Source organism: Plecotus auritus (genome assembly GCF_963455305.1).
Source record: "Plecotus auritus genome assembly, chromosome: 6".
NCBI lineage: Eukaryota > Metazoa > Chordata > Mammalia > Chiroptera > Vespertilionidae > Plecotus > Plecotus auritus.
This window is the reverse complement of record NC_137773.1, coordinates 170,489,099-170,503,548: the sequence shown is the minus strand read 5'-3', so window position 1 is coordinate 170,503,548 and position 14,450 is coordinate 170,489,099. Positions and strand designations below refer to the sequence as shown.

Sequence of the window (14,450 nt, the reverse complement as noted above, 5' to 3'; positions counted from 1 at the left end):
AGCCGCGAGTTTGACATGCTTGGTGTGGAGGTATGACAGCAGCTCTCACAGTGAAAATGAGGGTGAGGAAGGAATACGTATCAACAGGAGGAAGAGCAAGAAGGAGGCTTCAGGCCCCACCAGCGTGGCTCAGTGGTTGAGCTTCAACCTATGAACCAGGAGGTCACGGTTCAATCCCCAGTCAGGGCACATGCCTGGGTTGTGGGTTTGATCCCCAGTGTGGGGCGTGTAAGAGGCAGCCGATCCATGATTCTCTCTCATCCTTGATGTTTCTCTCTCTCTCCCTTCCTCTCTGAAATCAATAAAAACATATATTTAGAAAGAGGGAGAGAGAAAATAAAGAAGGCAGCTTCAGTAGGCGCCTGGGCCGCTCAGTGGAAGCAGACGGTATGCAGGTTGTTCAATAAGGGCAGAGCCAAGAACGATCCCCATGTCTTCTGACTCTTCCCAGCCCATGCTCTTTCCACTGACCACTTTCACCCAAGTTTCCCAAAGATCAGATTTATCTGGAGACACTTTTCAAAAAAAAAAAAAAAAAGATTCCTGGACCTCATACCTGGAGATAGAGACTCAGGAGATACGGGCCATGCCCAGGATTCAGCATTTTAACTGCCACCTCAGGTGGTTTTTATCATGTCAGTTTGGAAACGGTGCAGGTCACCACACTGCCTTCTCTATTGGTTAATTTTATGTAGTTGAGAAAGGTACTTCATCTCTTAGGGCTCCAATGTTCCAGCCTTTGAACTGGGCACTAGGATAATGACCCGTTGCTTGGTGCTAGTTGCCTAAAACCTCTTCAATGCAAAGTCTTCATTAAAAAGCTGGAGGCCCTGGCCGGTGTGGCTTGATTGGTTGAGCATCCTCCTGTGCACCGAGAGGTCACCGGTTTGATTCCTGGTCAGGGCACATGCCTGAGTTGCAGGCTCGATCCCCAGTAGGGGGCATACAGGAGGCAGCCGATCAATGTTTCTCATTGATACTTCTCTCTCTCCCTCCCCGTCTCGCTCTCTCTAAAATCAATAAAAACATACTTTAAAAAGAAAAAGCTGGAGACCCAATTTTCTACCTAATGGGTAGAATGGAAAATTAGCACCGATATAGTCCCAGGGTTTGGAGGGAGCTGTGTGAAGGAACTATAGGTTTTGTGTAGATACCAGTCCATCTCCCTCACTCATCAGACTGGAGTAAAGCCAGGTTATTTAGTCCCTCCAAACCTGAGTTTCTCCACCTGAGTCATGTTTATAATTCATACTGATCTTGTAAGGTTTATTCAAGGTTTGAAAATATTGTATGTGAAGGCCTAACAGTGTAATATTTGTACAATTGGAGTTAATATGGTAGCTGCTGGTGATAGAATTAATAGTGACAGGGAGTCGTTGAGATTTCTTAAATCTAGTTTTGATCGTTCTGTAAACCAGACCAAGGGCCCAGAATGAGTGCTAGCGGTAACGCCCGTTACCAGCGGGTTTGAGGGCGCCTAATTAGGAGATGATGTGGGGAAACCCCAGAGAGGCTGTTCCAATCAATACACTAACATTTGCTCTGTCCTCAAGCCTCACCCCCATGTTGACACAAGTGGCCATTAGAGGACAACGATGAGCCACGGCCGAAGTAATGGGCTGGAAGGAGGCGGCAGCACGCTGGGTGGCCCCTGAGGAGACAGGGCTCACGTATATTGCAGGCTGCATTAATGTCTGGGGTAAGGCTGGGTTGAGAGCAGGGGCATTATCACTTCGGGACCCACCCAGCTCAATAAGGAAGTTGCTCTCATGGTCTCAAATGCTTCTTGTTGGCCTCAACAGCAAGTGCCACCGCCAGCAGCATTTTATTGTCCAATTCATGCTGTGAATGCCTTTTTATCTAGACAGCGGGGAGAGCCACACGAAACCAGCTGAGTAGGCTGGTCGGTTGTTATCAATCTCGAGCAGAAGTTCAGCCCCTGAAATTCTAACTCACAGCTCTTTCTTCTCCTTTCTGAAGGTGGCCGAACGATAACGAAAAGAAGGGTTCTGCCTGCCTTCTGGGTGGCCATGATTCACTCCTGTCGCTGACTTGTTGTCCAGATTGAAGAGACTAACGGAGGGTTATGTACATTATGGTTTGTCCACATAAACGGACACTGGGCAGTCGTTACAAACAGCTCTGGGATCCGCCATAGATTATTAAGACCACAAAATATTAACTGACACAGCTACAAAACTGTATACACCAGTGGTTGGCAAACTGCGGCTATTTGGCCCCTTGAGTGTGGCTCTTCCACAAAATACCACGTGCGAGTGCGCACATACAGTGCGACTGAAACTTCGTGGCCATGCACAGAAGTCGGTTTTTGGCTCTCAAAAGAAATTTCAATCGTTGTACTGTTGATATTTGGCTCTGTTGACTAATGAGTTTGCCGACCACTGGTATACACAGTTAGCAGTCCATGTGTGTAAGGACGAGAACGTGCACACGCTCACCCTGAAGTGGGGAGGGTGCACCCACAGTGACTGGCACCCCCATCCCTGCGCCCAGGTCCTCTCCATGTGGCTGCATGACAATGAGAACAACTGTTTCCGGGAAGGGGATGGCGCGAGTCTTCACTCTCCTTCTTTATGACTATCTGTACTCTCCGCATTCTCTTCACCCCATATGGGTTGTTTGTGTCATTTTAAGAGTATAAAAACACCCACTCCAGCATCCTCTCCTGGTTCCCAACACGCCGACAGTGTGGGGGAAAGGTCATAAATGCGGTGCGTTCACACCGTGGAATGGTCGCCGGCACGGAGATGTCATCCTGAAGAATCTCTAACACCGCTGAGATGAGCCCTTCCGATGCCCTGCAGTCCTTCCCCTCCTATACTGGGCTGAACCCCATCAGAGCTCGGGTTCCCGCGGGGGCCCTGGCTCCTGGGGAGCAGATGTTGCTGTTCCCACTTGCCTGTCTCTGGCAGGTGAGCTGACATCTGCTGCTCCCTCTTCTGCAAGACCCCGTGAGCCTCTCAGCTTCGGAAATAAACCCCTTTCTGCTTAAAATCAAAACATATGTAGGAGAACAAGGTATTACCATGATTTTCTTTCTAAAAAGAGAAGTTAGAACTCTGCCGACGGGCCTTATGACAAGGCTGTTAAAAAAGAAGGAAACCCGTCTACAGAGAAAGGGCTGAAATGGAGTGCCATCATAGCATGGCACTGCTGTCTTTGGGTGCCAGGATTGTGGGCGGACGCTCCTTTTTTACGTTTCTGTACCTTTCACAGCTCCTCTAGTGCGAGTGTGTGTTATTGATGACTTCTAAAAACTTAACTCTTGCCCGGTCAGTGTGGCTCAGTGGTTGAGCATCAATTGACCTATGAACCAGGGGGTCACGGTTTGATTCCCATTCAGGGCACCATGCCCAGGTTGGGGGCTCAATGCCCAGTGTAGGGCGTGCAGGAGGCAGCCAATCAATGATTCTCTCTCACCCTTGATGTTTGTATCTCTCTCTTTCTCTCTCCCTTCCTCTTTGAAATCAGTAAAAATATATTTAAAAACTTAACCCTTTATAAGAAAGAGCAACTGTCAGTGGGTTCTCTCCACAGAAGTGCAAAGGGGATTCTGTGGGCTCCTCTGTCCACCTGTGCGTCTCTACGTGGACACGCGCTGGACCGGAGGCCTCTCCTCCGCTCTTCTTTGACTCCCCTTTTCTCCCACTGCCTCTTTTATTCCTTTTTCTACTTAATATTCATAAACACATCTCGTTTTCCAGGTCCTTCCCTTCCTCCAAACCCTCCATCTGAGATTAATCAATAATAAGTCATCATAATGGTAAATGATGCTTAGCATAGTAACAATCAGAGTACAGTGACACAAGTGGAGACCTTTGGCCCAGGTTGAGGAATTGGCTGGTTTATTCTGCATCCAGCATCCCTGAATGAAGCAAACTTTTGTCCTCTTCCACCTGGAGCTGTCAAGCGGGATTGAGTGAAGGCCGCACACAGGAAGGCGTCTTCATTCAGAACATTCAGCTGGGAGTGTGGCGACGGCCGCCCCGGCAGCTACAGCTTGCATCCGTCCAACCACCGTGCCAGCGTGTCGGAGAACTGGCAGTTCAGGGTCCAGGAGGGCCTGCGGAGAGGACAGCCAGGGAGTCGGAGCTCAGGTTCTCCAGGGATCCAGCCCCCACAGGCCCCTTTACATGGCGCCCTGGCCCCTGGGGCGTTGGAGCAGGCTACTCCTGCTGTGGGCATATTTCTCAAGGCTCTTGTGCATCTCAAGTGTGTCTCTTGCTGCCTCCACCACACCCTAACATGAATGCTGGTGCTCCCTATGCTCGCATGCTCACCCCCGAATCCCCAACCCTGCAACAAACACACCTCTTTCCATAAATCCCACACCGAGAGATGGGGAGGAGGATCTGTGAACTGAAAAACTCTCCCCAACCCTGCAAGGTCAGTATTTTTAACTTCCCTGAAGTGAGCATCGGAGTTCTGGGACTGGCCCAGGGTCATGGAGCGCTTGGCAGAGCCGAGATCTGAAATGGGAACCCTTGTGCCCTGGGCCAGGGCCTCCTTCGCCTTTCCATGCACCTGCTTTACCTCACCTTCCAAACTCCTAGCGGCTCCTCCGCCTGCCCAGGTCAGCTGGCCTGAGCTTCTCTGACCTCTCTCCTGGTGCCCCTGGACGTGATCCCCCTAGTCCCAGCTCCTGCACCAGCACCCAGACCCCAGGGCCTCCTATCCCAACCCGGAAGCTGTGGGTGTCGCCAGGCCAGCTGCAGGCCATTAGAAATTCTGTCGGGCAGGCCTCCGTGAGTCTTTCTGGGTCCTTGGTCCCAGAATCGAAGAGGAGGCTCTGGCTCCTGGCCCCTCGTGGGTCTAATAAAGCAGCAGGGAAAACACACAGGCCCTCGGAAATCTCAAGGCTCTCCAGGAGCCGGGCAGGCATTGCAGAAGAGACTCCTGTGGCACGCAGGGTCTTGGTCTCCTCCCTTCCTGTCTGCCCCTGCTCTGCAGAGCTGCTGACCCAGGGGTGGGCAAACTTTTTGACTCGAGGGCCACAATGGGTTCTTAAACTGGACCGGAGGGCCGGAACAAAAGCATGGATGGAGTGTTTGTGTGAACTAATATAAATTCAAAGTAAAGGAGCGGAGGGGAGAGCAAGAGAACCAGATAGAACAGCCGGATCTGGCCCGCGGGCCGTAGTTTGCCCAAGGCTGTAGCTGACCTGAGCTTTGGAAAAGACGTGGCTGCTTATTAGCGCAATAAGAGCTCACTTCCCTGGGAATTCTGAGCAAGTGAGAAGGCCTTGACCAGCCGGACCCGGCATCTTTCTACTTAGTGCTGTACCGCACAGATGGTTTCAGCTCCTTAGGGCTCACCCCGGAGAGTCAGCCAAGCTTCCAAGTTCATTGCAAAGTCAAGGCGAGGTATGCACGCTATTTTAAACACTCAGAAGACAGTTCACATGAGTAAGGGGACTCCCACTTAAAACACAATCAAATCATGGATTCGTGGTGTTGAGACACCGCCCGCCCCGCCCCCCCCCCCCCCCCCCTGCCTACTAGCCATTTGGAAAATATAAAGCAGGATCCCTACCTCACTTCTTATACCCGAATAAATTCCAAGAAGGCCGAAATTTAAGAATAAAAACATGACAATTCTATTTTGTAATTGAATTAACAAAAACTTAATGTGAGATTCCGTTTGTGCCAGCCACTGTTTTAATACAGAAGGAAATATGGCTTCATTTCTCTACAGTCTTGAAGCATGGAAAACTTTCTAACAAGGACAGCTCACAAAAACTCAAGCCACACACACAAGAAAAGATTGAGGGATTTGATTCTGTGAAAATGTTAAACTCCTGGATGATGGAAATACCATAAGTAAAGTCGAAAGATAAATAACAAACCTGAAAAGACAGTTCATGACCTGTCTTTTATGAGGTGTCATGACCCTAATTTATGAAGGATATGTATAAAAGCAATAAAAACAAAAGAAAACATTATTATTCCAATAGGAAAACTGGCTAAGAACATGGATAAGCAGTTCAGAGGAAATGGCTGAGAAAGACTGAAAAGATGCCCAATTTATTTTATGTTTTAAGATGCAAAGCAAAACAGAATGCTATTTTACAAGCCACAATTGCCAAAAACCACACAAGTTGAAATGCTGCAGGCTAATGAGCTGGGGGAACACGGCCCCCTCACGCAGTGTAGCTGGAGGTATGCCCTCTCTGGAGCCAATTTAACAATTTGTCTCCAACGTTCCAATGCACCGAACGGTCCCAGCAGATCTTCTGCAAGGGATTTCCTGCCTCCACCACTTGAAAGAACATAACAATTCTAAGAGCAACATGCTCATGTAGACTTGTTGGAAACAGCAGCAGGAACAAAATGGAACCACCTCACTGCTTCCCCATGGGGACTGGCAGATGAGCCCGGAGCAGCGGTTGCAGGGATGGCAGAGGCTGCTAGGGAGAGGTACGCCAGGACTGGCAAGCTCTGTTCATAAGTGAAAAAAGCTGGGTGCCAGTCAGTGCATGCACTGGGATTCCACGCGTATTTTGAAATATCTTTGCGATCGTTTTTCTCTGGTTCACGAGACACAGTCACTGGGCAACCTTCGGGAGGCTGCTGATACGTTTCTTTTTCAATTTAAAATATGTATGTGTTATTTTATTTTTATAAGTTAAAAATAAAAATGCCTTCTGGGTAGTGGCTTCAAATGCAGCTTTGGTCTTTCAAGAGGCATTGGGGGGCACCTATGATGTGCCAGGCATAGAGCTCGATGCTGGAGATACAGAGACACGAAGAAGGCAAACATCTCTGGCTGAACTCGGCTCCCAAAGAGACAGAAAAAAAAAAAGATAAAAAGCAAAAACAAAAGCCCTGACCTCTGAGATGGACCCATCGGTTACCAGAGACCAGACAAGATCTCCAGCACGTACAGGGCCTGTGGGTTGTGGGAAGGAACACCACACAGGCTTCTATAAGGGCAGCGAGTCCCCCTGCGGGTCTGCCCCCGCTCCACTGCCGCCCCTGCTCAGGAGACCCGCGTAGGCCCCACAGGAGAACAGCGGGACCCTCCGGCGGCCTTCTGCATGACCAGAGCGTAGGCCCTCTCTGCAGACCATCCCCATCTCTTTAGAAGCTGAAGCTTGGAAAAGCACAGAGTCAGCATCCATTCTAGCCCTGTGGCCAGAATTTCAATAACTCCTGGCAAATTTATAAGAAAAAGACAGATAACCCAATAGCAAACACCCTAAGGGGATATCATAAAATGCCAACGAAGATAAGACAAAATTGCCATTCACCTTTCAAATGGCAATGGTTTTATAACTGGTGAGAGTGTAGTAAATGGCTATTTTACTCAACTATTAACATTTGTGTAAACTGGTACAGGCTTGCTGGACAGTCACTTCACAACATGCATCAAGGATCTTTGAAAGTATTCAATAACCCTTGTGGGAATATACATGAAATGAATAATCAGGGATATACACAGAGATTTATTACAAGGATGCTCATCCTAGCATCCTGTATAACCCTACACAAGATTTGAGCTGGGAGGGGGGAGATGTTCAACTTAAGACAATTTGATGGATAACTATCTCCTTCCTTCTGTGGCCTTGGGGTTGTAGAACGCAATGGTGTTGTTCGCTTAGCTTGGCGAGTAGGATCCCACTAGTTTGGGACTGCAGATGTGCAGCCAAAATTAGACCGAGAGTAAGATGGAATCTTAATTAAGGTAAACGTCTTTAATAGAGAACATTTAAAGAGGTACCACTTACCATGCTCCCATTCCTTGCTTTCCTTTTACAATTTTCTTGGCACACTCGATGGTCTTATTTAAATTTGGATTCAGTAAAGCTGTGGAGAAAGTGAAGTGGAATGATACCAAACCGCCACGTGGCCAAATCAGAGCACGTCAGGGAAGGCCCAAGGTGCTCCCAGCAGAGCGGCTTCCATGGTTCCAAGAACACATCTATCCCTAGATGTTTCCCAGACAGTATGGGGTGGGGCACTGGAGGGGGATAGCAGGATGTGGTCATCTTTGACTGAATCTATTCACTTTTTCTTGTAATTCTTACAATATCTTCATTAAGAATATATGCGTATAGTGAATATTCTGCGTTAGGCAACATAAGAAATAGTGGAAAAAGAATGACCCACGTGATAAATCCCTGTCCTTGGCACCTGCCGTCTGGAAGCGGGTAAAGAGTGTCGTCAATTATAATACAAGGAGTACCTGGAATGGTGGGGGGTGCACCTTGAATGGAGGCACCTAAGTTAGACTTGAAGGATCAGGGAAAAGGGTATTTGGGCCAAGTGATATCTAAAGGAGTAGGCAATGATGCCCTGGCAGGTTTGGCTCAGTGGATAGAGCATCGGCCTGCAGACTGAAGGGTCCCAGGTTCAATTCCAGTCAAGGGCACATGCCTGGGTTGTGGGCTCCATCCCCAGTAGGGGGCATGCAGGAGGCAGCCGATCAATGATTCCCTCTCATCATTGATGTTTCTATCTCTCTCTCCCCTCTCCCTTCCTCTCTAAAATCAATAAAAAAATGTTTAAAAATAAATAAATAAAGGAGTAGGCAAGGAAAGCAGGTTGAGGGAGTCACAGAAGGAAAATTGTTCCAGGCAGAAGGAACAGCATCTGAGAGGGCCTCTGAGGAACCAAGAGGGCTGTCATCCATCCTTCCATTCCCTCCTTGGAATGTGGAAACCAAGACCTCCCATCTGGGACCACAGCGATGTCCTCCTTCTGGCCTGCATTACAGCTCCCCCTTCCCTAACCTAGTCTGCTTTTCTTTTAAAACTTTCCTTCCAGGCCCCCTTGTTGCCTGTAAAACAGAACCCCAAACCCTTGACTTAGTCTAACTTTGCCCCACATGCCTGTCTATTTCTCCAACCTTGCCTCCCATTGCTCTCCTCTGTGACCCCACATTCAGGACCTGGCAAGGGGCAGGAGACAAAGACGTGCCCTCCCTGGTGGTGGGGGCTCCACCCCCGTTTGGGACCTCGTGCAGTTTCTCTGGCACTTCGTGGGTGCTCAGTAAAGGCTCACAGGACCCGTCAATCTTGAGGAACCGCCTCCTCTTAACCACAGGGACTTGGACCCTCCTAAGCAGGGCCAGCTCACTGTGGGTTGGCCCACTCCTGCCTCCTCCCAGGGACCACTTCTGCCTGTCACAGGGGCAGCTTCTGTTCCCTTGAAAAGAGTGCGGTGCCAAGTGTGGGTAATATCAGGCCCAGCCCGAGCCCTCTACGCTCACCCGTGAGGCTCAGTGAGCTCTCATGCCTGCAGCTTCCTCCCTGCCTCTTCTAACATCAGACACCTCCTCTGCCCATCTGGATGTGGGTGCCCATCGCTCTGTCCCAGCCACCCACTGTGCCTGGCTCACAGCCCTCCTTTCTGTCTGTGCCCCAGGGGCCCCACCTGCCAAGCCCTCCTCCTCCCTGCTCCAAACTTGTAAACTCTGGCCACTAGGAAGGCAGACCTCTGACCTCAAAACTGTGCCTCTGAGGGCCCCAGTGTGGGACAGAGGGAGGGGACCTACCCGAGCAGGACACGTGGCAGCGGTTCCTCCCCCTGTCGCACCAGTCGGGGTTGCGAATCTGAAAGAGTCCGAAGCCCGTGTACAACCCATGCATGTTCTCGTAGACAGCCACGGGGTTGAACTTGCTCTCAAAATAAGCCAGGCACACCCCTAAGATGGAACAGGAGGGGTATGTGTGTGGTTCAGCGGAGGGCCGGAGTTGGGGGCGCTTGGGTAAGGGGCAGAGAGAAGGGGTGAGGAGGAAGGGGGCTGAGAGGGGCCTACTCACAGTTTTCAAGGCTGTAGCCCTCAAAACCACCCAGGCCTCCGTCGTGGAGCCTCTTAGCCACCACACAGCGTCCCAAGATAGCAGCGCCACTAGGGACCACCAGGTAGCCAAGGAGGGAGAGAACCGCCGACACCTGCATCTTCTCCAGGCCCCTGCAACTCCGGGCAACAGCGGCCAGGTGAGCGGGCGGAGTCACAGATAGTTTCTACCGAAGTCCCAGGGACACGGGCTCCTCTGAAGGGACAGAAGAGCACTGTGGGGGTGGGGGGTGCGACTCAGTGTGTTCAGAGAAATGGGAGTCCCTCCTGGCTTAACCACGACACGGCTTCCCATCTTAATTCTCCACTGCAAGTTCCTGCAAACCCAGATACCTGTGGCCCCACCCTCTGCTTAACCTCTTATTTTCTAAGGAAATTGCTCTTTTGAAGGCCTCTCTCTCTCTCTCTCTCTCTCTCTCTCTCTCTCTCTCTCTCTCTCACACACACACACACACACACTTTCTCTTCAGCAAAACCCAACGGCTTCCTCTTGGTTCGTTCTCACTCATTTCTCTTTCGCATTAGTTCCAGATGCTGAAGTCCTTTCTTCCCCTTTAATGTGGAGCTGGAACTTGTTCAATAAATGCATTTTGGGAAACAGAAAAAGAAAGACATGACCAGTGCACCAAACACACTGCTTGAGGAGGGCCTACCATTTAAGTGCTCAGGTTGCCTGGGTCCAAATCCCAGCTTTCCACCCTCAGTGGCTGGGGTCTTAGTGATCCTAAGAGAGGGTCTCAGTCTCTCTGTGCCTGTTTCCTCAGCTGTAATCGAGGTGAAAGTACCACTCACCTAATTGCATTGATTTAAAGAGTAAGTGAGTTAAATAGGCAAAGACTCAATCTCCCATGGACACTTGTTTTTCTGAGACCTGGGGCACTCCATGCCCTTAGCTTAATAACTGAATTCCAATGTATCTGAGAGAAGTTTGTTGGCCTTTCCCAGCAGAGCAAGCAATATTTTTGGGCAATGCCTGGCTCCCAGAGGGCAGGCCCCTTCTCAGCTGATAAAAGTCATGCTCAGTCCTCTCTCCCTCCCTCTTCCCCAGCAGGCAATTCATCCAGAGCCCTGTCCCCTGTTCTTCCAAAACCTACCCACCTCTCGCCATCTCCATACCATCCTCGTCCAGATCATCATCATCTCCAACTTCTGTTGAGGTTTCTTAATTGTATTCCTCTTTTGCTCCCTTCTCCCTTTCTCCACACAGCCCTAGAAAGACCTTCTTAAAAACATGTATCCTGTCACATCACTCGCCTCCAATGGACTCCCCTTGTACCTTAAACAAGATCCCAACTCCTCAACCTGGCCAACAAGACCCTTCTTGACTGAATCCCTAAGAACTTCTCTAGCCAGATTTCACACCTCTCCCCTCCTTGTTCACCTTCACACCACCATGTTCACCTTGCATGTTTTTCTTTGAACTTCCCAATCTCATACCCACCACAGGTCCTTTGCACATGCTGTTTCCTCTGCCTACAACATGACTCCACCCAACCACTACATACTGTTTCTTCTGCCTACAACATGACTCCACCCAACCACCACATAGCTTGCTCTTTCTGGTCATGGTCTCAGCTCAAATGAAGTCACCACCTCAAATAGGACTCCCTGTCTACTGCCCATCACAGACAATCATTCTTATCTATATACATAAAAGGCTAATATGCAAAGTGTCCCCTCAGGAGTTCGGCTGGGAGACCAGGAGTTCGATTGCTCACCATGATGTGCGCCCCAGCCAGCAGCCATAAGGCCCCAATTGGCCCTGATCACCAGCCAGGCCTAGGGACCCTACTGTGCACAAACTTTGTGCACTGGGCCTCTAGTTTTCTTCATAATATAAGTCAATTTAAGAAATTACCTTGTTTATTTATTTGTTCACTTGTCTATCTCCCATTACCACAGTGTAAGCACCAGAGATGCAGAAACCTGGTCTATTTTGTTCTTTACTTTATCCCCAAAACTTAGAACAGATCCTGGTGCATAGTAGGTGCTCAATAAATCTCTCTGGAATGAATAAATGAACAAAAGCCTACTCTTCCCAACAGAACTGTTGCTGGATGAGCAGTAAGTGAATTTGTTGATAAGTGTCACCTGCAACTGGGTATTGTCACACCTGTCCTGGTTCCTGCCCACCATGTACCTACTTACCAGTCTACCAGTCCTTCTGCAGGTCTTGGTGCCTTCTCGAGGAGGGGAGGAACAGCCCCTGTGGCAGCTTCAGTCTTTGTTATGGAAAGTTGCTCTCCCTCCACTCTGTTCCCTGGATTTTTCAGATGCCACGTCTTGATACCCCGTTGCTTTCACCCAAAAGCTTCTAAACCATATGTCCTTCTCCATTACCTGTTCTTCTAGAATCTTTTCTATGACATCAGTTGCTATGCACCAGAATATTCTGAAGCAGGGAGGGGTCTGTCACCATAGCATTTGTATTCTTTTTCTATTGCTGCTGTAACAAGTGACTCAAACGTAGCAGCTTAAACAACACAAATGTGTTGTTTTAAAGTTCTGTAGGTCTGAAGTCAGACATGAGTTTCATGGGCTAACATCAGGTATTAGCAGACTCCTGAGGGCTCTCGAGGAGGATCTGTTCCCTTGGTCATTCGTGCTATTGGCAGAACAAAGTTCCTTGTGGCTGTAGGACTGCGATCCCATTTCTTCGCTGACCGGCACCTGAGGACCATCCCCTCTGCGAGGGCCACCCACAGTTCTTGACTGGACCTCCCTTCCTCTAGCTTCAAGGTCAGCAAGAATGGGTCAAAATCCTCTCACACTTTGACTCTCTCCTGCCTCTTCTTCCATTGTACCTCTCTGACTCACCTTCTGCCTCCTCTCACGTTCTCACGTTTTTTTAAGGGCTCATGAGATTAGATTGGCTCACCCTGACAATCCAGGATAATCTCCCCATCTCAAGGTCCTCAACCTTAATCACATCTGCCATGTCAATAACATATTCTGAAGTTCTGGGGGTAAGGGCGTGGACATCTGTGGGGAGCATTATTCTGCCTATCACAGCATTCTCTGGGCCCCCACAGAAATTCCTTCTAGTGTGGAGCAGTGGGAGAAGCCCTTATTTTGCTTCTCTACTCCCAATGGGGACATAATCAAAGACATCCTCTCTTGGAGCCTAGGCAAGCTCATTTGTGACATAAGGGCATCAGAGCAGGTTATCTTTTTAAAAAATATATTTTATTGTTTTTTTACAGAGAGGAAGGGAAAGGGATGGAAAGTTAGAAAGACCTATAAGAGAGAAACATCGATCAGATGCCTCCTGCACGCCCCCTACTGGGGATGTGCCCACAACCAAGGTACATGCCCTTGACCAGAATCCAACCTGGGACCTTTCAGTCCGCAGGCCCACGCTCTATCCACTGAGCCAAACCGGTTAGGCGAGCAGGTTATCTTTAAGATCCAAAAAGGTTAAGAGATGTTGAGATGATTGAGGATCAATGTTGGCCTTTTGAAAACCCAGAACTCCTTCTAGCTTGACTCAGTTATGACTGGTAATTAATTGATTAATTAAAAGTGATAAAGTGGAGGGGGAAAAATGCCAGGCCATAAAAACAAAATTAAACCCATAAATGCACAATTGCTCAACAATCATTAGAGATGACCTTTTCTTAGATATGAGTTCTGGCTGGGGTACAAAGTTTTTTTATAAAGCAATGAGGCAGCTCTCTACATACTAATAGGGGAAGATATTTATGAAATATTGTTAAATGCGAAGGAGACTCAAATCAGTAGCTCGGTATGCTATCATTCTGCAAAACGGTAATAATGTATATTTGCTTGTTACATACATGGAAAAATAGGCAAGAAATGCTTGACCATTATTTTGAAACAAGTAAATAAACAATTAAACAAAATATTTTAAAAGGTTTTAATGGTAGAGCAGAAAGTAGACTTTGAATCATTGCTCTTATCCTGGAAGTTTTACACACACACACACACACACACACACACACACACACGCACACACATGCGCGCAGCCCCTTCTGACTCTGAGATGGGGAGCCAGCCCTGAACACCTGAGTCTCATTTGCCTTCAGCTGCCCTCAGTTTGCCCCAGCCCTTGCCCCTAGCTCTTCCCCAACAGATGGATCTCCATCTGCTCTGCAGACACGACCAGATAACACAGTCTATAATTACATTTGTATCTGTGTCCGTATCTGCATCTATATCTGTACAGTGTCTGGGGGGAAAAACGCCTGAAGATCGGACAAGGTGCTGGCCAGCCAATCCTGACGCTCAGAAACACCTGAGATAGACGTTCGCTTTGAAATGAGCTAGGTCACCTGCATCCAAAGTTGTTTCTGGCCTCGGAGCCCCTGATGAAAGGCAAACTCATGCAGAAGCCCTCGCTGCTAGCTCTCTTTCCTTCCTTCCCTTCCTTCCTCCTTCCTTCCTCCTTCCTTCCTTCCTCCTTCCTTCCTTCCTTCCTTCCTTCCTTCCTCCTTCCTTCCTTCCTTCCTTCCTTCCTTCCTTCCTTCCTTCCTTCCTTCCTTCCTCCTTCCTTCCTTCCTTCCTTCCCTTGTGAGTGGTCCATAGGGGCCATATTGGGACTTGAGGATGATGTGGCCAGTTCATCGAGTTATTCACACCTGAGCAAGACAGAAACAGGACCAGGACGA

At 48.9% G+C, this 14,450-nt stretch overlaps 1 protein-coding gene across 1 annotated transcript; it reads right to left on the bottom strand.

Annotated features, from left to right (window-relative positions):
- Positions 1-4,014: 4,014 nt before the first annotated feature.
- Positions 4,015-9,923, bottom strand: LYZL4 (lysozyme like 4; the record flags this gene model as incomplete). Its single annotated transcript, XM_080674785.1, has 4 exons — positions 4,015-4,084; positions 7,748-7,826; positions 9,517-9,666; positions 9,785-9,923. The coding sequence occupies 4 exons, from the start codon at positions 9,921-9,923 to the stop codon at positions 4,015-4,017; spliced, it is 438 nt and encodes a 145-aa protein (XP_080530911.1).
- Positions 9,924-14,450: the final 4,527 nt, after the last annotated feature.